This window comes from Marmota marmota, unplaced genomic scaffold (assembly GCF_001458135.2).
Source record: "Marmota marmota marmota unplaced genomic scaffold, marMar, whole genome shotgun sequence".
NCBI lineage: Eukaryota > Metazoa > Chordata > Mammalia > Rodentia > Sciuridae > Marmota > Marmota marmota.
This window is the reverse complement of record NW_026000241.1, coordinates 9,124,505-9,151,926: the sequence shown is the minus strand read 5'-3', so window position 1 is coordinate 9,151,926 and position 27,422 is coordinate 9,124,505. Positions and strand designations below refer to the sequence as shown.

General features: G+C 45.7%; 1 protein-coding gene across 1 annotated transcript in view; it reads right to left on the bottom strand.

The window, feature by feature from the left end:
• Window positions 1-24,951, bottom strand: part of Ltf (lactotransferrin) — a 28,982-nt gene extending 4,031 nt beyond the window's left edge. The window contains exons 1-14 of the mRNA XM_015489361.2: window positions 24,828-24,951; window positions 20,611-20,777; window positions 18,459-18,567; window positions 18,003-18,185; window positions 17,501-17,648; window positions 16,585-16,640; window positions 13,268-13,446; window positions 12,651-12,825; window positions 11,610-11,764; window positions 10,024-10,114; window positions 8,800-8,847; window positions 7,415-7,570; window positions 5,154-5,295; window positions 970-1,037 (exon numbers count right to left, since the gene is read on the bottom strand). Of these exons, the coding sequence (XP_015344847.1) occupies window positions 970-1,037; window positions 5,154-5,295; window positions 7,415-7,570; window positions 8,800-8,847; window positions 10,024-10,114; window positions 11,610-11,764; window positions 12,651-12,825; window positions 13,268-13,446; window positions 16,585-16,640; window positions 17,501-17,648; window positions 18,003-18,185; window positions 18,459-18,567; window positions 20,611-20,777; window positions 24,828-24,870 (1,720 nt within the window). The 5' untranslated portion in view covers window positions 24,871-24,951. The remainder of the gene's footprint in view (window positions 1-969; window positions 1,038-5,153; window positions 5,296-7,414; window positions 7,571-8,799; window positions 8,848-10,023; window positions 10,115-11,609; window positions 11,765-12,650; window positions 12,826-13,267; window positions 13,447-16,584; window positions 16,641-17,500; window positions 17,649-18,002; window positions 18,186-18,458; window positions 18,568-20,610; window positions 20,778-24,827) is intronic.
• Window positions 24,952-27,422: the final 2,471 nt, after the last annotated feature.

The following is a 27,422-nucleotide window of genomic DNA, read 5'->3' as shown; positions in this document are numbered from 1 at the left end:
GGACCCACAGGTCTGCCTCTAATCCCTTTCCAGGAGACAAGAGGAGAGGCAGGAAGAGAGGGGAGAAGTGGCTGACTACAGGGCTCACTGAAGGAGGAAGGCAGAAGTGGAGGCTGTTCTTAGGGAACAATATAGCCAGCCATTGCTAAAGCTGAGGGGTGGGAGGCAGAGCAGGGCTGAAGAAGGGAGATGCTTTTGGAAGACAGCAAATAACTGAAGAAGCTTTTTTTTTTTTTTTTCCAACTGGAGAGCAGAAGAGTGATTGCTCTACCATCGGCTGGTGAATTACCTTTCTCATCCACCTGTAATTTTTGTCCCCACTCTCTCCCAAGGAGCTTCCAGAACAAAGGCTCGTATGAGGCTGAATGAGGCCTCTACTTCCTTTTTCACTTTATTTTTTATTTATTTGTTTTTGGTAGCAGGGATTGAACCCAGGGGTGTTTAATCACTGAGCAACACCCCCAGATCTTTTGATATCTCAGAGACAGGGCCTTGCTAAGTTTCTGAGGCTGGCTTTGAACTTGTGATGCTCCTGCCTCAGCCTCTCAAACCACTGGGATTACAGGCATGCATCATTATGCCCAGATCTACTTCCTTTTTATAAAAGGGAAATATTATTTTCATATGTTCAGTTTTAAAAATCCATATCATCCACACTCATAGGTATGTGTGATCTGGTCCAGGCAGATGGTGAGTTTCTTCAGCTTAGACAAAGCCAGGGAGACCTTTGCTACTGAGTATGGTGTGTGTATATGTGTGTGTGTGTGTGTGTGTGTGTGTGAATTCAGCTTCACAATCACTGTATCACCTACAGATGTGACCATGTTGCCAACTAAGGTCAAATTTTGGAATTCTTTCAGTCAATCTGGGAATTGCTAGAATGCCTCCTCACTGCAAAACCAGACACTGAGATGTGTTGTGATGCCAACGACTCTGTTTTGAAAGAGGAAGGGAAATATCTTCACCTACCATCAGTGTTCTGCAAGACAGTGACATCTTTCAAAAATGCAACATCTCCCGCCTTCTCAGCCAGGCACCTGAGAAGTTTCAAAAAAACAATACATTACAAGAGAAGAGAAACAGAATTTTTGTAAATATTTATACTATGCATGTCAAAAACGGAAACACGAAAGTAAACATGTAAAAGATGAAAATATTTCTGGGAGTTTATGCTTTAAGATGGCAGATAGAACACATCTGTGTTCTCTCCCTTCCTCTAAAAGTCCCAGTGAAATGACATTGATGAGATTTTGTTAAAACCCATTAAAAAAAGAGAGAGAAAGAGAAGATAATATAATCCACTTCAGAAGTCAGACAGCAAATAGCTGAGCAGTTACTGACCTAACAGAGCCAAGAAAGCTGTACTATAAGCTGGAAGGGGTTGAAACTCAGAAGAAAGCTAATGTGCACTGCAGAACCCCCGGGGCGGGGTGGGGGGTGGGGGGCATGGCAGTTGGTGCTCTAGACATCACTGAAAGTGGCTGAGAAAGGAAGGCACCCCCACATCCCATGCACCTCCTCCTTCACCCTGGCAGAGGGGTAAAGGTTTGTCCACTGGGAGGCTGAACCTAAAGAGTACTATAGTCTAGAGAATCAAACACAGCTGAAGGCAGACATGGAACACTGAAAACAAAGAGTGAAATGAAAAATTTATATTCTAGAACATTAAGTCACAGCCCTTTTCGCCCACTCAGCTTGCAGAAGGCTGGTTGTCGGGGCTGTGATTTCCACCAAGAAGCAGATAGTAAATTTCTTTGTTCTGGGGAATCTGATCAACTCAAGAACAATAACCATAGAATCTGATAATTGGTTGCTCACAATGAAATGACACGAACCAGTAACCCGACAGGAAGACCCAGTGCTTGCCGAGATTGGTAACTGATAGGAGCTAACAGTCAGCACCAGAGCTTCCTTCTTTTTTTTTTTTTTTCCCCCAACTCTTAATATGGACAGTCAGAGGCCATCAAATATTTGAAGGAAAACCACAAGAAATGGAGATCAAAACAATTACACTCAAAGGATACAGAAACAACGTAGGAGAGATGATAAAGCTTTTTTTAACTATAATTAATATTATTAAAGATATGAAAGAAAGAAATTCATAAAACAAGAATAGGAAGTTCTAAAAAAGAATAGTCAGAATACAAAAAGAGTTCTTAGAAGGTAAAAAAATAATCATCATCATAAAAATTCTTTTCAACCATATAAAACTAAAGTGAACAGATATCCCAGAAACTATAAGATAAAGAAAAGATAATAAAATAAATAATAAGGAAATCAGATGATAATCCAGAAAAATTAAAGTTTAAAGAGAAAATAGAAGGATGGAAATTGTCAAAGAAATAAGAATTTCCCCATACTAAATAACTTGAGTTTCCAGATGAAATGGTCAACCAAGAACCCAATCTAATAAATTGGGAATAGACTCACATAAAGAAATGTCATGCTGAAGTTTCAAACAACTTGCCATAAAAAGTAGCTCAAAACATTTTCAAGAAGAAAGTCATATACAAAGAACCAGTAATCAAAAATGATACCTCATTTCTCAACAGCAACTCTAGAAATAATGACAATGTACTAGTGGTTTTAAATTTTTAAATTTGTTATATTTTCCATTGTTTGTTCTTTCTGTGATACATTCCAGATAATTTATTTTTTTTCATATCTTCCACCTTACTAACTTCCTTTTTAGCTATTTCCTGTTAAACTAATGGATCACATAGTTCATTTTTTTCTTTCATATTTATTTTTATATATTTTTCCTTTTTAGAAGTTCTATTTATTCCTTTTAAAAAACACTTTTTTCTGTTGAATTTTACATCAAGCAATTTTTTTCTCTTATGTGTTCAGTTAATATTATTATAGTAACTTTTTACCATGTACTGCTCATTGCCATTGAAAGAGAATTTTTAAGTAGATTTTGAGAATTAATCTGAGGACTCTGTCTTCCAGATAGGTTTCTAGAGAGACAATTAATCTGGAACCACTTTTATATATATATATTTCTGGACCATCCAAGGAGGCAAAAGTTTGAATTGCAAATCCATGCAAGAATTGGTTCATGGCTTAAATTTTTCAGGAAATGTCCAGGCAACTTAAAATCCACTGAGAGTGGACATGGAAGCTTCTTCTGGTTCTCTCACCTTAAGGGTGTAAGGTAATTTCTTAGGGTCAAGTTTACCAAAATAAGGATAGAAGTGGTTCCACTTCACTCTCTGAATTCCTATTCCCTCCCTAGATTTTAGTCTGATAATTCCTTATTATTTTGTCAGTTATCTAGTGCTTTTAAGAATTTGTGTGTCTGAATGTAGGTGTGTATGTGCTTAATCCAGCATTTTTGCTTGTTTTTAGGAGGCAAGTTTAATGAAAATATCCTAATGTTGCTATTTCTCAAATTCAGAAATCTTATCAAAATTCCTAGGGGAAAAAAAATGTCCAACCTAGATCTAGTTACCCAAACTATAAATCAATTCAAAAATAGAATAAAAATGTCAGACAGGCAAATACTCAAAAAAATAGCAATTTCTATTCATCCTTAGTCAAGAAGCTGATGGGGGGTGTGCTCTGTTCCAATAAGACAAAGAGAGGTGATGATATAAAATCCAGGAAAGAGGCCATCTAACAAGAAACAACACAGAGCGAAGTCCCAGATGATGACCAAGAGGATTCCTAAGACCACGCATGTAAAGGTGGCCTAAAGAACACCCAATCAGACTGTGGAAGAGGGTAGAGGTCTGCAGGAGCAACATCTCCAAGTGTGGGATGAAAGCAAGACAGCACCCAATGTGTGTACACTTTGTGCATGGGTAAGAGATTACATTACTGGCAGAGAATTTGAATTAGTGAATAAAGAAAGCTCAGAAAATTCAGCAAATAAGAAAGGGGACAGTATGAACTCCAAAGTAAATTAAAACTTTGCCCAATAAGGGAAATATAGTTTTATCATATCTCATATTTAATATGATAATAATGTTTGATTAGTCATAATAATATAATGAATATGACACAATCGTATTGGATGCTAATGGAGGTGAAGATGTGGAGTGGAAGAGGGATAGGGAGCCATGTGAGAGACTAAAAATAAAGAGCCAGCAGTAATAGGGTGTTTGTTATAAATGCAAAGGTGAATAAGACCTCTGGTTCCAGCTTCCAATTATTTTGTTAAAAAATTCCCCCTGCAGCCTAGATTGTAAATAGAATTTGAATAAAAAACAAAGCAGTAAACATAGAAATACTAAAATGCAGACAATTCCAATGGAATAAGACTTTGCTACAGGTCCAGAAAAAGAAAAAAGGATCATATGATTCTGACGCAGTCTCATCAGACATGTGTCTATTCAATATTTTCTGAGTGGAATCCCATTACAACTTTTCCATTTGCAAAACCTTAGACCCTTAAAGATATTTTTGTACATTCCAAAAACATTTTTGTTTGTTTGATTTTTACAAATCGGAGTATTGCAATCCTTACAGCAAAAGCTACCGCATTCACATTAAAAGCTCAAAGGCTAGCATTTGACCAATCTTTCTTAGACGCATGATGCCATCTGGTGGTGAAATATACTCCAGGAGACGGGAAAAAGGGGCCAGGGAAAAGAGCCTTTTTACACCCTTCCAATAGCACCACTGTGAAACAATAAAACTATAACGTGGGCTGTGGATAGTTGTTACGACAACTCTAGGTTTACAACTTGTGAATTCTGAGAAGCTTATGTGTTGGTTGATTTTTCCCTTCACTACACTGCAATACTTTTTTTTTTTTTGTCATTTCTAAGGCCAGAGTCACTAGAGACCTCAGAGAGGGCATGGGAAAGAGAATTCTCCCCCGCAACGTTGAATTGTAGGAAGCACTTGAAGACCACACACTCAACCCATTTAATTTTTTGAGAATGAGGATACTGAGGTCTGCTGCAGTTGACTTTGGCTCAGAGCATAGGGAGGAGCATAGCAGAGCTGAGGTCAGACAACCCTGGTCCAGCCTCCACTCTGGGTGTGATGGAGGGAACCCTCACTAGTACTGCCCATTTGATGCCCACAGGATGGCTCCTGGCTCTTCTGTGTCAGGCCACACCTGGACCCTTAGAACTGCAGTGACAATGTGTTGCAGGATGAGAGACCAGACCCTTCCTGGTGGAGCTCAGTCACAGACTCACCTGAAAGCCCCAGTGTAGCCATAGTATCTCTCCTTATTGCTTGGCACACACTTATGCTCACCCTTCTCATCACCAATACACAGAGCACACAGATTGGATGTTGGATCAGACCCAGGGGCACAGCTTTGACTGAAGAATTCACCTGAACAAAAGAAACAAGAAAAGTCAGTTCTTCCAACCTGAATCAACACAGCCTTTACCTAACAGGTGATACAGCTTGGTTTTAATTCAGCACATGGTCCAGGACAGAAAGAACACATTCACAGTCACAATAGGTGACATATTACCACCAACCAAGGACCCACCAGAAATCAGAAAATCTTTAGACTATAGGACTGATAAGAAACCTGATTGAGGCTGGGGAAGAAAGTCATGACCACAGAGGGTCCCAGCATCACAGCCTTGAGCTGAGGACTCAGCTGATGACCATGATGGTGCCATAGCAGAACCTACTGACTGCCTACTCCAGAATCTGATTTTTCCTTTTAGTCAACAATGGAAATCCTGCTTTTCTTCTGGGCATTGGACCCTTTGATATAAAGATTAGAATTATCAGGTGCCCTGTGGTTGGTATGCTCATGTGGCAAGGTACTAGCCAGTGACACTTGAGCTGGCTTGTTGGGTGCCAGCTCCTTGGAAACATCATAAGAAGGCAGTGGCACGTGCTTTTGTCCCTTTTCCTTCCCTTTCTTTATCCTGAACCTGGACTGTAGAAGCAGAGACTGGACCTCCAGTTGTGATATGGGTCATGAAGTGACCTTGAGCATGGAAACCACATATGGCAGAGTAGCCAGATGTTTGAAACCAGGTTGCTGACCCTGTGTGTCATTGCACTAGCTTTGGACAATCCACCTCTGGACTTCACTTATATGAGAGACATAAATTTCTGTCTTATTTAGGTGTCTGCTATTTGGAGGGGAGATTCTGTTCCTTAAAGCTGAACCTAATGTGAATTAACCCATGATGTGATTTAACCCAAGGAATGAGGAAATAAAGGTGACAAGCCCTGCTCTATTAAGCACGTGTCACCCATTATCAGATTCCTGCAGCCCCTTTCACTGGAATAGCCACACTATGTGTCAGCCTCAGGAAAAGCTAGGAGCTTCCCACCACATCCTAGGGAAGCTCCTAGCTTCCTACAGCACAAGGGCCAACCTGGGGGGTTGGCACAAGGAGCCACAGCATGCACTTCTGGGAAGGGGCAGAGGCACATGAAGCTGCCCCCATCAGAACCGAAAACCCAGTGATAACACAGCCAGGACCCTGCTCCTCTAGGAGACGCCTACACAAGAGGTGAGCCATGGGGACAATGGGCCACCCACCTCTACATCACCGTGCCCACAGCAGACAGGGAATGGATTATGCCAACCAAAGTGAGTGTGGGATGTGGGAGGCAGAGAAAACCCCAGAAGCAGGTTGAGCTAGGCTCTGGAGGTCTTATTTAGGTTCCTTTGCAGGATGGAGTAAGAATTCAGTTCTGTTTAAAAGGAGAAACCCCCTTTTTTGGAGGCAGACAATTGCCTTCCCCCAAGATGGGAAGCCAGGGCCTGTGAGGAATTTAGGTTTGGGTCTCCAAGAGGTACAAAAAAAACAAACAAACAAAAAAAACAATTGTACTTCTCATGATCTATGTACATTCTTATGGTGCAGAGAAAAAAAAATGATACTCCAGTCTTTTACCTTGGTGAGGTAGATGGCACCAGGAAAGAGGTGTGTGGGAAACCTCCCTGAGCCTCCATGAGCCACAGTCTGGCTGGGCACAAAATAACCGAGCCACCACAAAGCCTTGTAGATTCAAACAGCAACTCTTTATTCCTCGAACTCTCACCCGCACTCTACACGCACGTTCTGGGAAAATACACTCCCTTCACCGGGTTCTGTGTACCAATTCTCTCAGAACCCCCGCGAGAACTCAAGGGAACTCAAGGAGCGGGCGCCCAAGGCAACAGGATATGCCCTATTCCCAGCAGGATCCACCCTAAACCCGGAGCCACCCTAATCCAGCAGGATCCACCCTAAACCTGGAGCCACCCTAATCCCTGAGCAAGGTCACCTTTCAACCAAAAATGCCATGTCATTCCTACTTGGCTATGGCTCTCAGCATTCATGACTCCAGGAGGTGGCCACAGGGAGAACTCAATTATACCAAAAGAGACCTGTGGGCCACAGTCTGTGAGTCCCCTACTCTGCTCCCTTCCCTGAGATTTCACAGCACCAGCCCTTCAAGATGACCCTCCCAGGACACCCTCAGGTCACCTTACCAAATTTACAGGAGCCTGTCTGGTTGAAGAGCAGCCCCATGGGAATGTTCCAGCCTGCGGTCCTGCCCACCGCGGTGTGGCAGGACTTCCTGCCTTTCAGAGAGTTCCAGGTGATGTCAGTGTCTGATTTCCTGACCGCCGCCACGGCGAGATACCCTTGCACAACAGACAACAGAAGAGCACATCTTAACCTCCAGGAGGCCTGGAGGGTCTGCAACCCAGGCCAACACAGGTCACGAGGCATCGCTGGGTAATGATTCCCCCAAATAACTAGCATTGTTAGATAGCCCAAAATAAGCTGAAGACACTGCCTTATTGCAGGGGGAAGACTGATCTGGGCTCCGAAATGAAGTAGTCAAAAAAAAAAAAAGCTAGGCGTGGTGACGCACACCTATAATCCCAGCGGCTCAGGAAGCTGAGGCAGGAGAGTCGCAAATTCAAAGCCAGCCTCAGCAAAAGCAAGGCACTGAACAACTCAGTGGGACCCTGTCTCTAAATAAAATATAAATTAGGATTGGGGAGATGACTCAGTGGTCAAGGGGCCTGAATTCAACCCCTAGTACCACCACCACCCCCAAAAAAATCTGATCCTGTAAGTGATTACAGGGGACTGTCCTCAACCAGCCACAACATGTCCCTGAGTTACAAACCTTCACATGTGGATCAATAAAGCAATAAGCCTTAGACTGCAAGAATAGCCCCAACAGTGCATAAATCACAACCCGATATACGCATCACATGGGAACAGGGACTGCCACCAGATTAACTGGTTTATAGATGCAGGAGAGCATGTCTCCAAAGAGCTCCCTGTGCTGAGTCAAAACCAGCCCTGCACAGTGAGGGAGTTCACAAGGGCATCATCCTTCTCTGTTAGAGTGCACCTGACCTGACGAGGACAAGAGTTGAGGCTTCTAAAGCTGAGCAAGCACCAGCTCTAGTAGGCAGGTAGGGCTGGTGCACAGAGCACTGGGTGTGGCACAAGAGACTCTGGTTCAGAGCCAGAATCTGCCACGGTACACCCTCCAGCCGTGGAGAGAGGTGTCCCAATGAAATGGGTTGTTTGAACTGAACAAGCAAAGGAAAGACTGTGTGTCCTGTTAATTCTCTGGACACTGGGGATTCTTTGGGCCACTACTTCCTTATTGATGAGAAGGGGGAGTAATACTGCTCCTTCCACATGATCAGGTACCATAAGGGAGTATATGAAAGTTCTCCACCAGACTAAAGGGCAATCTAAACATTAATTATAATCATTCCTCTATGAATTGTTTGTATCTCTAAATAATGGTTTCTATGGCCATGTCTCTGTGAATTTTATCAAGATCCTCCCTCCTCCGGCAACAAGGACTTACTCTTGACCCTGAAAGTGACTGATTCCAACTCACCTTCTGGTTGTCTGTTCACACAATCAGAGTCCTTGTTTTCTTGGGATTCTGAAAGAATGAGGATGAATAACACATCATTTAGACACTCAGATATATTGAGAAGTCACAAACTTTTAAATCCCCGTGACAGGCACTGTGGCACATGCCTGTAATCCCAGTGGCTTGGGAGGCTGAGTCAGGAGGATCACAAGTTCAAAGCCAGCCTCAGCAAAAGCAAGGTGCTAAGCAACTCAGTGAGACCCTGTCTCTAAATAAAATACAAAATAGGGCTGGGGTGGGGCTCAGGGGTTGAGTGTCCCTAAATTCAATCCTGGTACCCAAAAAAATAATCCCCATAATACAGAATCAAATTAAAAAAAAAAAAAAAGATACTGTCCCAGTATTTCCATGCAGCAGAAATGAATATTTGCTTCCACAAAAGACACAGATGCTGATGTTGATAGAGACCAGTCTCAATGGCCACCAACTGGAAATTACTTAAATGCCATCCACGGTGACATGGTTAAATAATTCCAGGTAGAGTCACACAGTAGAATACTATGCAACAGTGAGAACAAAAGAAAATCTATAACTACACACTTACATGGATAAATATCACAAACACTGAGCAGGAGAACTCAGATATGAAACACTCTCTGTGCAACTATAGGAAGCCCTGATTGATGCTGTTTTAATTCAGGAGAACGACTACCTAGAAGGGGTAAGGGGGCTGGCGGCAGCAGGACACAACAGGCTTCTGCAACTTTCTGTGTCTTCACAGGGGCGCCCGTGAGGCAGGGCCAGGGGAGGGGACGGTTTGTGAAATGTCATTGAGTTGTATGCTTCTATGCACTTTCCTGTCTGTGCACAATACTTTATTTAAAAAAAAAAAAATTTAATTAAGAAGAAGAAACCAGGAGCTGGGGTTGTGGCTCAGTGGCAGAGCACCCATCTAGCACATGTGAGGCCCTGGGTTCAATTAATTAATTGAAACAAAATAAAGGTATTGTATCCAACTACAACTTAAAAAAAATAAAAAAGAAGAAGAAGAAGAGGAAACCAGTATGGACCTTGTCAATTCACAGTGCAATGAGCTTCTTGGGTAACGTGGCCCCTTTTGCTTATTCTTTCTCTGATTCTCCTTTTGAATGTAGCTGTCCATCTTGACTTCTCTGGACCCAGTGAGTAGAGTCACTCCACCCCACTCCCACCCCACAGCCAAGAGGGGACGCTAACTCCACTTACGGTGGTTCTCTGCCAGGACAGGCACCAAACCACACTTGCCAGCAGTGTAGATAAATCCTCCGTCCAGACTCATGGCATCAGCTTCTCCCTTCTGCAGAGGCAAAGCAGATGAGCAGCAGTGAGCCTGTTTCCCTTGTTGCTGTCTTCAGCCCTGAGAGAGGCCTGAGGCCAGATATTCCAGTGAAACGGGTTGTTTGAACTGAACCAAAGGAGGCATCATGGGCACTGTTCTCTACCAGCCCCACATGCTTTGTGCCGGTAATTCAGTTAGAAAAAAAAAAACAGGACACGTTGCACTAACCCTCTGTCCTCTGAGCAAAACACTTCCTGTATCCAAGTACTCCAGGGACACCATCCTGAACTAGCCTCAGTCATGGGGATAAAGATGGGAACAGTGGGGCCCCTCTGGTCCCAGCTCATTAATACTACACTAACCAGGTGTGTGCCTGTTATGTGTGGTGCACGCCTGTAACCCCAGCATCTCAGGAGGCTGAGGCAGGAAGATCGCAAGTTCAAGGCCAGCCTCAGCAACTAGCAAGACAGGGCCCCAAAATAAAAAGGGCTGGGAATGTTGCTCAGTGGTTAAGCACCCCAGGTCCAGTTCCTAGTACCAAAAAGAAAGAAAAAAAAGTGCAACACAGAAAAAAGGTGCCGAATAAAAGAACAGAAATCACTGGGGCTGGGGCTGGGGCTGAGGCTCATGTGAGGGCCTAGCACATGTGAGGCACTGGGCTTGATCCTCAGCACCACATAAAAATAAAAAAATAAATAGATAGATAGGTAAATGTATTGTGTCCATCTACAACTAAAAGAATATTTTTTTTAAAAAAAATCATTTTAAAAAATTTTTTAAAATTAACTTGGATGAGCCCATGCTCTTAACACAGGAACAGATTCATCAGGATTATAAAGTTCTCTCTTTGACCCAGTAATAATATTTTATAACTATATCACAATGATTGGAGATGTGAGATGAAGCTTTCTATTCAAGAATTCTCATCATAGCATTATTGATAATAGCAAAGGGACCAAAAGGAGTAGGGTCATGACAAAAATGAGCTCGGATAAAAGATATTCTGAAACACTGTTTAGAAAATGTTTCCAAAGAGTAAGTGTTCGAGTGGGAAAACACCCATGTTTAGTGAAGACCCTCAAAAACTACATAACTGCTTCAATCCAGGATCACCATGTATGTGTACTTAAAGTTCATAGAAATCCTGGATGGAGAATTATCAAAACTTCCATCTTTGCTATCTGTGTATGAGGCCACGGTTGGTTTGGGGGTTGTTTTTCTGTTTGTGTGTTTGTGAGTGTGTAGGTTTTTACATCACACCTTTCCATACTTTCCAAATTACCCACAATAATCCAAAATTGTTCTTACAATGAGAAAGGTGGAACCCCCACAATAACTGCTTTTTTAAACCTACAACCATGCCCCTTAGCACCACAGGTGTGGCCCCAAGGGCTCTCCCTGGCATCCCTTCCTTGAAGTGCCCTGTAGTGGCCTCTTGGGCATCAACTTTACCGTAAGCAGATGCCCATGGCCTTGGTGCTCTCAGGAGCACCCTGTGACACAGGCCACCTACCAAGATCAGGGAGATGCAGTCCTCTGTGGTGGGAGCCGAGGCGCAGGTCACTGTGCTGCCACTCACATCACTCCACGTGGTGCACTTGCGCTGCTCCTCCGTGCCCACCGCACACCACACTACCTGCCGCTGCCGGGCTGCCGTATCTGCCTCCCCTGTCGAGAGGTGTGACAGCCTGTGAGCAGAGCTCCCAGCCTGCCAGGGACACCCGAGCACCACCTCCATCCCAACTCTGCCCTCCGCAGAGCAGGGTTCCTGCTCAGAGGTGGGAGCCGCCTCCTCCTGGGGATGTGTGAGGCCCACACAGTTGCTCTTGCTCTACCCCTCACCTCCCCAACCCCTGCTTCAGGCCCCAAGGAGCTCACTGTGTTTCTCATTTCCACGCCCTGGGAGAGCTTCCCTGGCTTCTAATCCATCCATCAATCTAGTGTAATGATATGCCTAATGTCTCCGCCCCTCCTCTCCAAAAGTTCCATGACACAGAAGCCAGTGTCCATCCCTAAAGATGACCCAGGGGACCTCCAGTCCCTGACCTCCCCCGAGGACCAGAGTCCCATCATGAACTACATGCAGTACAGTCTCCCAGGTTTCCCAGGTTCCCACCCCTAACCCCCATGGAGGAAGAGCCACAGCTGGCTTCTCCCATAGCAGTGTCCCCAGCCAAGTTCAGAGTGTGGCATAAGCGGGTGTCCCACCAGGCCTCTGGAGCCATCCCTCAGGGGCCCTGGCTCTCTTGGTTCATATTCCTATTTCTCACTTAATAGAAGGCTGAATGGTTTTCCTATCGGGGCTGGGGATCTTGATAGACACAGGGGCACATGAAAGCGTTCATCCAGCAGCCAGGACATTCTTTAGAAGACACATCTCAAAATTGCCCTGACTTGGTCGGCAGAAGACACCCACGCCTGCATCAGAACTGCCAAGATGAAGACCTCAGAGTGGCTGAGAGAGGAAGAGCTGGGCCACTCCACCGCTGAGGCCACAGCCACAGCTCACGGCCCACACCAGCCACCCTCAGGGCCCAGCCCAGGGCTCACTCACTTTCCCTCAGGTTCTTTATGGCAGTGAAGTAACCGTAGCCCAGGTACAGCCCAGCATCTATTTTCGGGGGCACCCTCAAGAACCCCAGGGCAGTGTCCTTGAACAGTAGATCCTTTTGCCCTTTGGGGGAGCCAAAGAGTTGGAATTCTGGAGATTTGTTTTTTCCAAACTTTTCCTAATTAAGGAAAAAGAGAATTACAGTATCAGCAATAAGTAAAGAGGAGACAACAACTCTAGGTTGACAATAAGTATCGAGAACTTCGGGAATGGGGAGGAAGAGATTCTGAGAGTGGGGACCTCAGCTGACACCCTCCTGCAGAGGGACAAGCTATCCCAGAGACACAAGAGCAGCCTCAGCTTTTTCTCTGCAGAGTTACTAGGTCCTGGGAATAGGCATTGCCCTCTCCTGCCTCCATTGGGGCCCGAGATGCTGTTGGTTGGACATGCTAGAGGACGTTTTGTAGTCTCCTCTGTCCAAGGCAGAGGCTGGGCGAGTGGTCCCATAAGTCAGTGAACTGCGATGGGCACTGATGGGCTTCGCAAGTAGCAGGTGAGGGAAGGAAGCTTCCTCCCCACTCCCAAACCCAAGCAGGTGGGGAGGATGTGGGTGGGCCTACCTGGGCCTGGTGGAGGAACTCCCAGATGAGGTCCTCCTTGCCATCCACGCTTCGGGCCACAACAGCATGAGAAGGAACTCGGGCCAGGTGGCACTCCTTGTACTGGTCCACTGGCTTCCGGGTGTTGTCTGGACAGAGCAGCTCATACTTGTCCCTTTCTGCCTCGTCTGGCAAGTCCTCTGGTGGGGGAAGGGGAGAAATGGGAAGCAGCCCAGGTGAGCCAATTCTTCACCACCATGGGCCCTTGTCCCCATAGAAGGGAAGAGATAGAATTGCTCCAAAGATAAGTCAGAAAGGTAAAGATAGCCCCCAGAGAGCCCAAAGGCCAGGGGAGGCGCAATCCTCCTCCTTGATCATACTGGCTGCCCTGCAGTTGGTCACAGCTGCTGCCGGGCCAGAACAGATCCCAGCTGTGCTGGGCAGTTGGGCCTCAAGAGGGTCCTCTCAGAGACAAGCCCGGGGAAGCTGTCTTACCAGCATCATTGGAAAGAGTAAAAATGACCAAAAAAAAAAAAAACACTTTAGGCAGAAAATACAGTTGACTCACTATGCACACTGGGGGCATTCACAGGAGGGGAAAGAATGCTCTTAGGAGTTCAGCCAGATTTGGGAGCTGTTCATCTATATCCTATGAAAGCTGCTTCAGAATATACAGCGACAGAAACCTGCCCAAGTCATTTAATGAGATTCATGCAACCTTGATGTAACGTGAAAGGAAGGAAGGAAGGATTACAGACCTAGTTTATGAACATAAATGTAAAAATCCCAAAGAACACATTAGCTAACTCAATCTAACAGGTTTTTTTAATCAGTGTTAATAGGTCAGTATTAAGATTGATCAATTGATTCTGTGGACAATAGTAGCCAACATCAACAAACAAAACCAAAGTCACTCACCCCAGTAACTGATTAAAGGACAGACATAAGGTCATCTCAATTTTAACAGATGCAAAAAAAGTATATGTGGGCTCAACATCTACTTGTGATTTGTTTGAAGTTCAGGAGATTGGTAATTTAAAGAGGTTCGTAAAGTTCTTGAATTTGGCAAATGCTTTTAATCAAAATACATATAGCAAAATTATATTTAAAAAAAAGAAAATTGCTGGGCATTGTTGTGCACACCTATAATCTCAGGGACTCAGGAGGCTAAGGCAAGAGGATCACAAGTTTAAGGCCAGGCTCAGCAATTTAGTGAGACTATAAGCAATTTAGCAAGACCTTATCACTAAATTAAGTATAACATGGGCTAGGCCTGTGGCTCAGTAATTTAGCATACTTAGGAGGAAGAGGAGGAGGTGGAAGAGGAGGAGAAGAAGAAGAAAATTTAGGGCAAGAGAGTTCAGAAGGAAAACAAGTTACAATATCAATGCATAAAAATCAAGTGTTATTAGCAATAACCCAACAGAAAATAACATGAAACATTATATTACCAACTGGTAATTAGACTAAAAATTGTATGACACAGTGAGAAAAAATTTACACTCTATCAAAGGATAGAAAAAGAGATGTGGGGGGATTTGACATCATCATAGATCAGACACCTCAGCATTATGGATAAGTCCATTTTTCATGGATCAAATTAAATTCTATATAACCCCAAACAAAACAAAGTATAATTTTTAAAGAAATTCATAAATATCTCAAAAATTTTAACTAGGAAAATTTGAAAAATAGAGTAAGGTTATTGGGGCAGGGGAGTCCCTTTTTCTACCAGGTAGTGAGACCTTCTGCAAGTCAGGGAAATAGGAACATATGAACATACCAATAAAATGAAATAGCTCAGAAACAGATCCAGGTGGATGTACACAAATCTAATGTAGAATTGGCTCCTCACGCCAGTAAGGAAAAGTTGGAAATTTTTTTATAGTTGTTGCTATAGGGGAAATCATCTTATTCATAAAGAGGGAAAAGCTAAGCTAAATTCATGCCAAATTTCCTAGGAGGTATACATGTAGACAAACATGTGCATGGGGTGGGGGAATCTTTAATCTTATTATGGTAAATTTTTGTGATTTTTTAGGGTGAAGATGGCATCTTTAGAAGGCCCTAAAACTACAGACCAACAAGGCAAAACTGGGATTTGAGCCCGTCAATATGAAAGACTTCCATTCCACAGAGGGCGCTATGGACAGAGTTGTTTTTTTTTTTATGCATTTTTTTTTTTAATTGTAGATGGACACGACAACTTTAATTTATTTACTTGTTTGTTTGTGTTTCTTTTTTTTTTTTTTTATGTAGTGCTGAGAATCGAACCTAGTACCTCACATGTGCGAGACAAGCACTCTACTGCTGAGCCACAATCCCAGCCCAATATGGACAGATTTTTGAGAAAAGATCTTCCTAAAGTCTAAAACCAACAGTGGTTTGATAACTAAATAGAAAGCCTCCTACATGTGAATTGAAATCATGAAGAAAGAAGGCATGAAACTCAACAGCAAATATCAAAGTTTACAAAGTAAGAAAGGAAGCTCAAATTACCAGCAAATATGTTGAGACAATCAACTCACTGGATGTCAGAGAAGTTCAAATGAAACCAACAATGAGATTGCTTTACAACCTTCATTTGAACAACAAATATATATGTATGGGGGAAAAAAACTGTTGTGGGGAAATGAGAATATGTGCAGAGGATTGATGAGAACACAAATCCTGGGAGATCCTGAAAGTCCACCCAGGTGGGCCAGGGTGAATTGTGATGGGCTGTCTCTAGTGGTCCTGGGGAATGAAGTGGCCTGTCCCTGGCAGTCCTCAGTAGAGTGATCAGCCTGTATATACCCAGCAATTATGCTTTATTGTGTAAGAGGTCATACATGTAGCTGTGTGTGCCAGAGAAGAGACACACTCCCTGTCTGTCCTTCGCTAGGGTGACAGAGAGGTAAAATCTAGTGGGTGTGCTCCAGGGCACACTCCTTAACTGTTAGAACCACATACATGATAAAACATGGATACATCTCTAAACCCAAATGCTGAGTAGGAAACCTCAGGGGCAGCTTGATTTCTAACACTCAGTAACTCATGTTACTTCAAGTATGAACTTGAACCCAGAGACACAAACCAGCACCGTCTATTTTGCAAAACCAGGTTCATCCTGAAGGACACATGTCAAACACTTTGGCGTGGGCTTCTGGCAGGGAAAGAGAAAGAGGGGGGCATGGGAGATTGAAAGAACACTGATGGTTTAAAATATGGAAGAACATAAAATAAGAGCTGTGCCCATAGGGGAACTTGATACAGTGTGCCACGAATTAAGGAATCTAATTAGCTGAACAGTCAGAATTATGAAATAAGATAAAAGGGGGAGGAGCCCTGGCTCTTACCAAACACCGTGCTCTCTTTGGCAAAAGCCACATCTCCGGCCCCATCTCTCAGACACCTGTGAAATGAGAAAGCACCAGAGGGTGAGTCCGGGGGTGCCCTTCCCTGCCACCCTTTCCTCCCTGTGGAACAGTGGCCCTGGCCTTGGCTTCTGAGGACCTCTGCTTCAAAGGGAACAGGGCTCTGGGGCCCCCTCCAGGTAGCTTCTCAAAAAGGGCTCCAGTGCCAACCAGAGACCCCTACCTTCTCTGAAGGCTAAAAGGGTGTAACTTCCTTTTTCTATGTAAAAGGGTTTTGAAGCTTCTACCCTCGAGGGTAAAAGCTTGGTGACCCTGGCCATGTGTCTCTTTCTCTCAGGACTGAGTGTGCAAACATGTCCTGGCCAGTGGGGAGCCAGGGAATTGCTTTCTGCAGATACTCCTGAGCCCCAGAAGATGACTGGGGAAGGGGCAGCTCAGCCCTGGCAGGGGCACAGGGGAGGCAGACACAGGTCAGGCAGAGCTCACGCCCTTCCACACTGGGGAGAGGCTGGGCAGGACAGAATGGCATCAGCCTGGATACAGTGGCCATCCTGCCCACCTGGGAGCCTGAGAGTGGACATCTCACAGTAAGACTCTACCATGGTTAGGGGAGGGGTCAGCAGCCAGCAGGTGAACCCAGGTCAACAGAAGAGCTTGTCAGCTTTGGGCTGCTCTGGAAAGATGGGAGGGCCACAGCTGAGGCAAATTCCTATCAGGCTGGTGTAGAGGTGGGAGCCTAGCTGGGGCTCTGGGGCTGGAGAAGAACATGCACTGGACGAGGTCAGGTCCTCTCTGGACTCAGGTTCTCTGTCTCCTCTATGGTCCCTGCCAGCAGGCTGAGCCCTGGCCTGATGCTGGGTGGCCCATGGGCCACTGGGGAGAAGACAACATCACTCACTTGAAGGCACCAGAGTAGCCAAAGTACGGTTCCTGGGAGGAGGCAGCACATTTATTTCCCCCTGTCCCCACACACAGGCTACACAAGTTGGGAAACCGTACTCCGTCCGCACCAGGAACACAACTGCCTGAGAAAAACCTGGCCACAGCTGTAGAACAAAGAGAAGTGGACCACAGATGTAAGCCAGCCCTGGCCACAGCACTCACACCTCCCCACGGTGTCCCCAGGGCCCCTTCCTCCACCCTGCAGGACATACAGCCTCGGGCATGGGGTCAGGAGCCCAGGGAGGTACACCTTTGCAGACCCCATGCTCAGCTGCCACCTCCCAAGAGCTATGGGGGATTGGGCCTTGCCAGTGCCTGGCACCAGCAGTTAACCCCCCACACACACCTTGATTCCACCCTACACAGTCCCCTATGTGATCCCAAAGGGGCCTGTATGTGTAACTAGCTGGAGGAGACACCTCTGCCTGAGATCAGCCATGATCCCCAAGCCAACTTACCTGCCTCCAGGGGCTCAGGTGGCCCCTCCCAGTTTAAGAATGGACGAAGTATCCCTATGGGGACGTTCCAGCCCGCGGTCCTGCCAAGGCCCGTGTGGCAGGACCTCCGGCCCTGTAACTGATTCAGCTGGAAGCCAGTGCCCTTCTTCACAATGGCCACGGCATAATAGTAGGTCCGCGGTTCTGTAAAGGGGCAGAGAATGGAAAGGTCTTAGTCTAGACCAGAGGGAGAAAAACGACCCCCGCCCACCACCATCAAGCCTCTGTGGGGAGCCGGACACGTTTCCCCCTCCCCTGTCAGGTCAGTGTCTGCAAGAACAGCCTTCATCCAGCCCAAAAGCCTAGAGACTCTGTTTCCTGAAAGGCAGAGCCAAGCAGGACCCCACCTCTGCCTGCTGTCCTGCTCTGACTCCACAGAGCCCAGGCTTAAAGCCAAGCCCCCTGAGGACAACTCACTCGCTTCCGTCCCATAGACTTCTGCTGCTACAGGTCGCAGTTTGTAGGGGTCCTGGCCGGCCTCAAACACCAAACCACCATCGAGGGTTACAGCATCTGCCTTATTTTTCTAAAAGAAAAGACACCAGATCAGCTCAGGAGAAAACCCAGCCAAAGCGGGGCAAGTGGGGAATCTCAGGACTTCAGAAAGGCTCCATGACAGAAGAGTCTTCAAAAAGGGTGTCATGTCCACATGTCCTGTAAGAGATGGCATGAATCAAGGGTCCCTCTCTCTGGGCAGTGAGCACCACCCAAGCCCATTAGCTCCAGGGGGTTGGCTTATGCCCACTTCCTTAGGTACCTGCCCACCTGTATCATCACTCCCTCGTTTAAACTCGTTCACCCTAGATGCTTCCTCTAGATGCTTCATATTTCTTTCTTTTACATTCTTTATTGAACAGAAACTATAACTATGACAATATCTTAAAATGATTGTAATCAGCCACGTTCTTCCTTCTTGACACAGCTCACCTGTTTTACCTGGTTGCCATGTGGTTCCAATCACATTTTGTGGCCCACTTTGGTCATCTGAAACTGCATGCATTTTCTACTTCTGCAGAGTTTTATGGATTTTATTGGCTGTATACTATTGTATGATAATGTGGATGGTCCCAAATTTATTAAGTAATTCCCCCAATTATTGGACTATTTCTAATTTTTGACTGGGAAACTATTTTCATGAATATTTTGCCCTCAGATTTTTCCTTCTGTTGACATGTGTCCTTGGGATAGTCACGGCAGGGTGGAAGTCACCATGGCAGTGAGCGTATTTCTCTTTATGGCCCTGGATGCTGCTGCCATTCAGTCTTCCAGAAGATCCATAATGCCCTGTGAGGACCAGGGGGCACTGTAGAATCACCAGCAGGACCCGAGATCAGTCTACAAACTGTTATTACTTTAGAAAATCCAAGTGCTAACAAATCACCTAGGTCTGATTATTAAGGGACACATGTTGCAACTGATGCTCTGCTCATGCATTTTTCTAGAGGCTTCTCTTTCCTATCAGTTTGAATTGGTTCTTTATCAAGTGTGAATAGTAACCATTTGTCAGAGCCAGTGTATATTCATTCACTCTGGTGCTTTCTAAGATTTTGCTTTTATCGGCTATGAATTATTTTTTTATATTTTATAATGTCAGTTTCTTTCATGATTTAGCCCAATGTTTAAAAGCTAAGAGATTTCTATTCTCCCTGTAGTTCTGCTAGGTTAATCTGTCCCCTAACATTTCAATAATATGTTTTATTTTTAACCATTTAATCTATCTCAACAGCATTTGGATGAATGGTATGTTGTACTGATTTCAAATAAGACTCTTATTAAAAGGGCAGATTTTGTGGCCCCCCTTCACAGATATTTAGATATTAAAATAAAAGACCTGGGAATCTTCATTTTAAATAAGCAGGGGGGCCTCAGTGCTGTTCATCTACAAAGTGTCAAAAAATCTCCTAATACATCCATCCAAAGGGATTTTTCCCCCTCCAAGAATTCTAATAAATATTATATTTACAAAATAATCCTACACTAGTTATGTCCACTTTGTGCTGGAGTCACACATACATGGCTCTCGCACCCAGCTGGCACACAGAGCACATCTATTGAATGAGTGAGTCAAAATTATTTCAGCTTAAAAATTACTATATTTCAACAAACAAAAAGAATCAAAAAACCATGCACCATTCGTGATATCCTTTTCTCTCTCTCTTTCTCTGAATCTGTCTTGGGAAAATACCTTTCTAATGCCCAGTGCCCTGGCAGGCTCTTGACCCAGCAATGTGATGTGGCACTTACATGTGACCTTAACAGGTTTATTTCTCAAGGGCTTAACCTTGACTTTTGTCCATGTTACATATTCATCAAATAGAACTGCGTATGCTTCACTGTTGAACAGCTATTAACCACGTATGTTGAGACCTCAGTTGCCCCACATGTGGCCTCTCAATACTAGTTTCTTTCTCAGAGGCTCCTATTAACCCAAACTGCTCCCAACCTACAAGTGTCTGAGAAGTAAAGCAGAAGAAACAGGGCAAGCACATTTTTCTATCACATTCCATTCCTTGCCCTTGCCGTTCCCTCCCTCCAGGTTGGTCCCACCCAACCAATAGCATTGACTCACAGCAATGGCCTGGATACACTGAAGGTAGGAGTTCTTCCTGACACAGGACAAAGGTGGGGCACGCACTCTTCTCATATTCCTCTGCAACTGAGAGCATTTTGTTGCCTCGGGTTGTGATGTGGTGCACCATCGAACGCTGCCTTTCCTAGAGGCAGCCAAACACACTCCTGGGAGAAAGAGGCCAAGGTATTAGGGCGCCACCAATGTCTGTGGAGGTGACCACATCACCCTCTGATGGAATCTTCCAGACTCTGAACTCTCAGCAGCTCCATATCCTTTTGCAACCATGGCTAGGTCCAGCTGTCCTCCTCAAGAGGAGACACCTTGCTGGAGTAACAGAAACTCTGCCCTGGCCAGAGGTCTGTAATTCTCAATAAATTAAAAGCAATAGAACCTTTTCCTTCCTATGACTTTGACATGTTTGCTAGCTCTGAAAACATGATAACAATCCATCCCTCAAATCAGTTTATGGATCTCTCTAGCTGCTTTGTCCCATTTGAACCTGGAACTTGGGCAGGAAAGAGATCATTATACATGTTTTACAGATATAGAAACTGGTTCTTAAGGAGGCTGACTGTTGTGTCCATAAGCATCTCCCCAGAAGATGCTAAGAGAACAAGGGAAAATACATCTGAATCTATCCATAATCACAGTGAACGGTGGTTCAACAAGCAGGGCCAAATGAGTCACCAAGCCTGGGCTTTTGCCATTTACCTCAGTAATGATGAATGTATTTTAGTAGATGAATGTATTTTTAAAATGTGGCATATATACACAATGGAATATTACTCATCAATAAAAGAGAATAAAATCATGGCATTTGTAGGTAAATGGATGGCATTGGAGAAGATAATGCTAAGTGAAGTTAGCCAATCCCAAAAAAACAAATGGAGAATATTTTCTCTGATATAAGGTGAGTGACTCATACTGGGGTAGGGAAAAGGAGCATGGGAGGAATTGATGAACTCTAGATAGGGCAGAGGGGTGGGAGGGGAAGGGAGGGGGCAGGGGGTTAGCAATGATGGAGGAATGTGATGGATATCATTATCCAAAGCACATATATGAAGACATGAATTGGTGTCAACAAACAGAGATATGAAAAATTGTGTTCTATATGTGTAATAAGAATTGTGATGAATTCCGCTGTCATGTATTTAAAAAATAAAAATAAATAAATAAACTTCTGGGGATGTAGTTCAATAGTAGAGTATCATCAGGTTCAATCTGCAGTACCCCCACCCCTAAAAAATAGAATAGCAAAAACATAGGGAAAAAACTATACATTCAGCAATGGGTGAATGGCTAGACATTGCAGTACATATATGCAATGAAATATTATTCAACAATCAAAAGGAAGAACTACCAATAGGTGCTACAACATGAATGAGCCTCATTTATGCTAAGATCACTTGCATGAGACATCCAGAAAAGGTAAATTTATAGATAGGAAGTGGATTAGTAGTTGCCTGATACGGAGTGGGAATGGGAATTATCTGTACATGGATTTGAAGGATTCTTATTGGGGGAAATAAATGAAAATATTCTAAAAGGGATTTATGGTGAAGACTGTAGCATTCAGTAAAGTTACCAAAAATCATTGAATTGTACCCAAAACAGTTTTAATGATGAACTTAATGATGTATAAAGTACACTCAGGAAAGCAAACGTGATTCCAAGAGCCCTCTTCTCCTTTGGTTATGCTCTGAGGTGAATATTCTGCCCTCTGACGCCCCCTATTTCTGAGCCATCCCCTCACAGTTACACTCACCCAAGGCCCTTGAGGAACTCTGGGAACTGCCGCAGGAGACCTGCAGCTCCCAAGCCCACTCAGCAGGGGCACCAGGTGGCACACTCCTCCACCACCACCGTCCCTGGAAAATCCCAGAGGAGGCCACCTAGCCCTGGAAACTCCACAGAACTGTTCTGCAGTGAGAACTGACCCAATCCAATTCAGCTATTTGTGACTCAATGAGTATTAACTGGATGTCTACTGTATACACACCTCTCTGTGTCACACAGAGGAAAACGTAAATAGACAGAACTGCACCTCCCCTCTCACTGAAGAGGCAAAAGGCCCTTTTAACGAGGGACCCAAGTATGGCGAGTGTTCTAAAAATAATAATAATAATAATAACAACAACAACAACAACAAATACCAAATCACGAGGGCGGTCCTGAGGTCCAGCTAGTGATTAGAGCGGGGGCATTGCAGGAAGCAAAAATGATGGGCGCATGCGCACAGCTAATGTCTCAAGTGTGTACGGTGGCAGGTGCTTACTCAGCGTTTCACACCCTCTCTCTCCCATTCATCCTTCCAGTTTCACTGTACTGTGAGTTCTGCCAGCACCTTCTTCTCCAAGGGAGGCAACTGTGGCTGAAGTTATGGGGCAGGAGTTACTCACCCGTGGCTCGCAGGAGGGCCCAGGCACACTGCTGGGCCAGATGGGAATCCTCATTGGCTCCTTCTAACCCGTGATCCCAGGGGCTCCCCACCCGCTGTTCCCACAGCTTGCATCCAGCTTGGATCCACCCCACCAGAACCCTGCCAGCCTCAACACACACCCCTGGGGAGCAGAGCAGGAATCCCACAGAGCAGCTGCCACCTCCTCTTTTGAAGAGGAGGATTTCAATGGCGCTTTAGAGTGCAGGCCACCATCCCACTGATTATATCATTTAAACTACAGACCTCTCTGTAGGGGCCAAGAGAACCAAAAATCCAAATAAAAATGAAGCCCAGTGCTGCAACACTGAGCTGGAGTCCTGGACTATCACCGGGCAAGCAAGTCCTCCCTCCTGCCCAGCCCCTCTCAAGGTTGCCCTAACCAGTACAGCATGGCACACAGGAGGGAGCATGAGGGAACGAGAACAGTTTGGTCCTGGCCAGACCCAATCTGCCTTAGAGAAGAGAGGGATGAGGGGGCTGGGGATGTGGCTCAAGCGGTAGCGCGCTCGCCTGGCATGCGTGCGGCCCGGGTTCAATCCTCAGCACCACATACCAACAAAGATGTTGTGTCCGCCGAGAACTAAAAATAAATAAATAAATAAATATTTAAAAAAAAAAAAAAAGAGAGGGATGATCAATATCCACTGGCAGAAAGAGTCCAGAAGGACAGGGGCACAGGGTGAGCTCACGCTCCCTGCATTTGGGGGTGTACCATCACCATTGCCCTCTAACCAACACAACCCCCTTCCCATGCAGGAAGTTCCAGCCCCAAGGGGATGCTCTAAGTCAGGAGAAAACAGGACACCTGGGCTTCCACTCCACCCCACCCACTGCCTAGGTCCTGATGCCTGATACAGCCCTTTCTGCTGCAGCTTCTGCCTCAGACCCTCCCCTCTGGCACTGCGAGAAGCCCCTCAGTTATAGCTTAAACCCCTGCTGAGTGCCCCCTAAAACGCCCCAGGAATATCTGCAATACCTGGCATAGAACATTTGTTTAGAGCCTTCTCTTTGGTCCCTTCTATTGTGCCTCTTCTATTCTGGGCACATTTAGAGGGGAAAATAAGTCATTCCCCTCTCAAACTGACTCACACAAGGGGTTCATGAGGAGTCCTGCACTCCCTCTGCCCCCTCTGCCATGGGAGGTGTGCATACACTTTAGCTTAGCATTAGTACCCAGCCTCCTCCTCATAACCCTGGAAAAAGATAGTTAAATCGTTTTTTAAACGAAGAAAGGAAGGCTCAGAGAGGTTCTTTCTTGCCCAAGGACACACAGTCCTTGCAGGAACTAGGATCTAAACTCAGGTCTCCTGTGTCTTAAGTAAATTGCTCACCCTCTCTGAGCCTCACTTTCCTCCTGTATAAAAGGTGTGCAACAGTAGGATGGATGCACACAAGAAGACAAAGTTCCCAGAAGAACATTGTGAATCTGGGATCTCTGATCAAGCCTACAGATACCCCATCCCAACTTCCCGGAGCAGGTGAGAGAACAAGAGGCAATCGCACAACCCCAAGCTTAGGAGTATGAGCCCATCCTTGTGTCTCTGACCTCTGCCACCTCTCCAAATCCTTCCCCAAAATATTGGACATCCTTTTCTTTCCTAAGGCAGATTGGGCCTGGCCAGGACCAAACTGTCCCAGGCAGAGACAGGCGGACCCCATCCCACAAGTCCGCAGATTTCCTGGCTTCAAGCGCAGGGACCCGCGCGCCCATCGCCAAAGCGCACAGCTTCCCGGAGGCCCACAGTCCCGGCAGTGCGCGCCCCCGGGCACTCACCAAGGGCCCCAAGGAACAGCAGGGCGAGGAAGAGGAGCCTCATGTCTGCGGACCTAAGGCGACTTGGAGAACCAAGGCTCTGACTTCCGCGCTCTCCAGCGCCCCTTTATCCAGGCTTGGTGACCTCACCGGGTCCCGCCCTGTTGCCCAATAAGCTTCTCCTTTCCTCCCCACCAGGTTACCTGTTGCCAGAGGCGTCGGGCTCCGCAAGGAAAAGCGCTGGGGGGAGGAGGGGAGAAGCGCAACCTGGGCGACTCCACCTAGCCAAAGGAGACCCAGCCCGCTCCCACAGCCCGGGTTCTCCGGCCTCTGGCGATGTTCTTTCCCTCCCACTGCAAGCCCTGGGGAGTCGCTGCTCTTGTGTCTCAGTGCCTTGTGAAGGGCGGGACACAGCAAGAGGACCTTTATTTGCGGAGCGACTTAAGACACCTGTGAGAGCGTTCAAAGTGACTGGGACCCAGTTAGCTCGCAGGAGGATTCGCTTCCACCCTGGCTCCAGCCCCAGATCAGCAGTGCGCAGGGAAAGCTGACAGGGACAGAAGGGGACACAGGTTTCCCGCAGGTTCCCTCTCAACTCCCAGAATACAGAGCCAGGAACCCCCAGAGGAGAATGCCCACCACCCAGTGCTGACTTCCCTGTCACATCATTTGCCAATGAGAAAGATGCCCTATGGCTTGAATTTCTTTCCTCCTCCTCTTCTTCCTCCCTTCTTTCTTTGCATTCTCATATTCTGTGTGTCTGTCCTTCTTTCTTTGCCTCTTTCTTCTTTGCTTTCTTCCTTTTTATGTAATAATGGTATGAGGGGTGAGATGGGAACCTCAATCTCATTTTCATCCATGTCATATTTGGGGTGAAGCCATTTTAAAATTCAGAAGCTAGAATGCTGCTTGTAAATGCACCCATGTCGTACACAAGGGCTCAGCACAAAAGTCTCCAGGGCACAGATGCATGTCATTGATTAGAAGAAAACTAAATACGCCTTCTGGAGAGCATCACCTAAAGTGGAGTGCTCACGCATGAAGTGGAACACTGGGGGCCTTGTCAAGAACATGGCAACTCTGTACATACAGAGATCAGCAAGAGAAGAAGCCAGGTACTAACCCTGAGGGAAGTCATAGATCACTGGAGCAACTCTCTAGGCTAGATGGCTCCATCTGGCCAATATGTGACTCTAAAATTTGCTTCTCCTGAAAGACAGGTCTTGACCTTGCTTTGACTTCTCGATAGTAAAAGTGTTTCCTGGAGCAGAAGAGCCATATTCCAGGGAGCCGGCACTGCACGGGTAGGTGTGCAGTAGGCACTCAGCCTGGAGAAACAGGTCCAGCCTGAGTCTGAGAGGCCATCCCTGGATGTGGATCCCACCAAGGCACAAGGGTGCTGTCTGATCAGGGGGTCCTGCTTGCCTGGTGCAAGAATGCGGTTTGGGGTTTGGTGCTAGAATGACCTGCTGGGGTTTGGGGTGATAGATCCAGGACCTCTCATTTGGAAACAAGATATCGCAACATTGAAAGTTTCTTTCATCAATAATTGCAATAAGTCATTTCAAAAAATGATGAAGAAATGCAAAATTGACTAACCCTCAGGAGTGCCGAAGCATCTTTTGTACCTGAATTAGCAACTAGGCCTTGCCTTTTCATATAAAAGTATTAAGAAACATTATAACCCAGGTTTCTCTCTGAGTACAAGTTAGAAAAAAAAGATGGGTTGGGAGGTCAGAAGCCCCTAGAGGCTTGTCTGTATGTTACAGTGTTAGTGAGAACAGAGAAGCTGGAAACACAATCAAGAGGCTGAGCTGAGGGGTGCCTGGAGGCAGGACCAGTCAAGCAACAAGGTTGTCTGTTTCCCATTGGATCTGCTGTGCCAGCCCCAGGGCAGAGATGCTCTCCTCTAGATACAGGACAGAGCAGTCTCCAGCCTCTGAGGTCATATCCAAGAAGCTGATTAGAAGATGCGTCTGCAGAAAGAAAATTGAGGTTCTTTTGGCCTATTTTCAACACTCATTCATTCATTCATTCATTCATGCCAGAAATGATGGGTGTCATAAGAGACACAGAGAAGAGGGGTCTGCCCTTACCCTCAGAAGGTAGAAGCATGGGCTTCTGGCACACGGCCCACCTGGGGAAGGGTTAGGCAGCATAAACCAAGCCAGGGTGGGATCCCAGAGGAGGATCAAGAGGTCCCACCATGAGAACTCCAGAAGAGTTTGAAAAAGAGCATTTGACCTGGGTACCTGAAAGGCAGGCAGGATTCCTACAGGTAGAGTATTCCAGATAGAATAGACAACCCAATGAAGGCCTGAGAGCATGAGCCCAATTATCAATTATCTGAGGGACAACAAAATGTCACTCTGGACTTGCAGCCAAAAATTCTGGCATAAATAAAGCCCTCCTCCTCTACCCTGAGCGCAACAGCATATGTCCATATGCCTCTGGACAGCAACTTTTGCAGGTCCCTTGGATGCTTAATGCATCTAAAATGCAACTCATCTGTTCCCTTCAGCCTGGCATCTCTCATATTTCTTACCTCTTTCCACAAAGCCTGCCAGACAAAGGCCGCAAAGTCTTCCTCAAAAATCTTCACCCAGCAGGGAACGG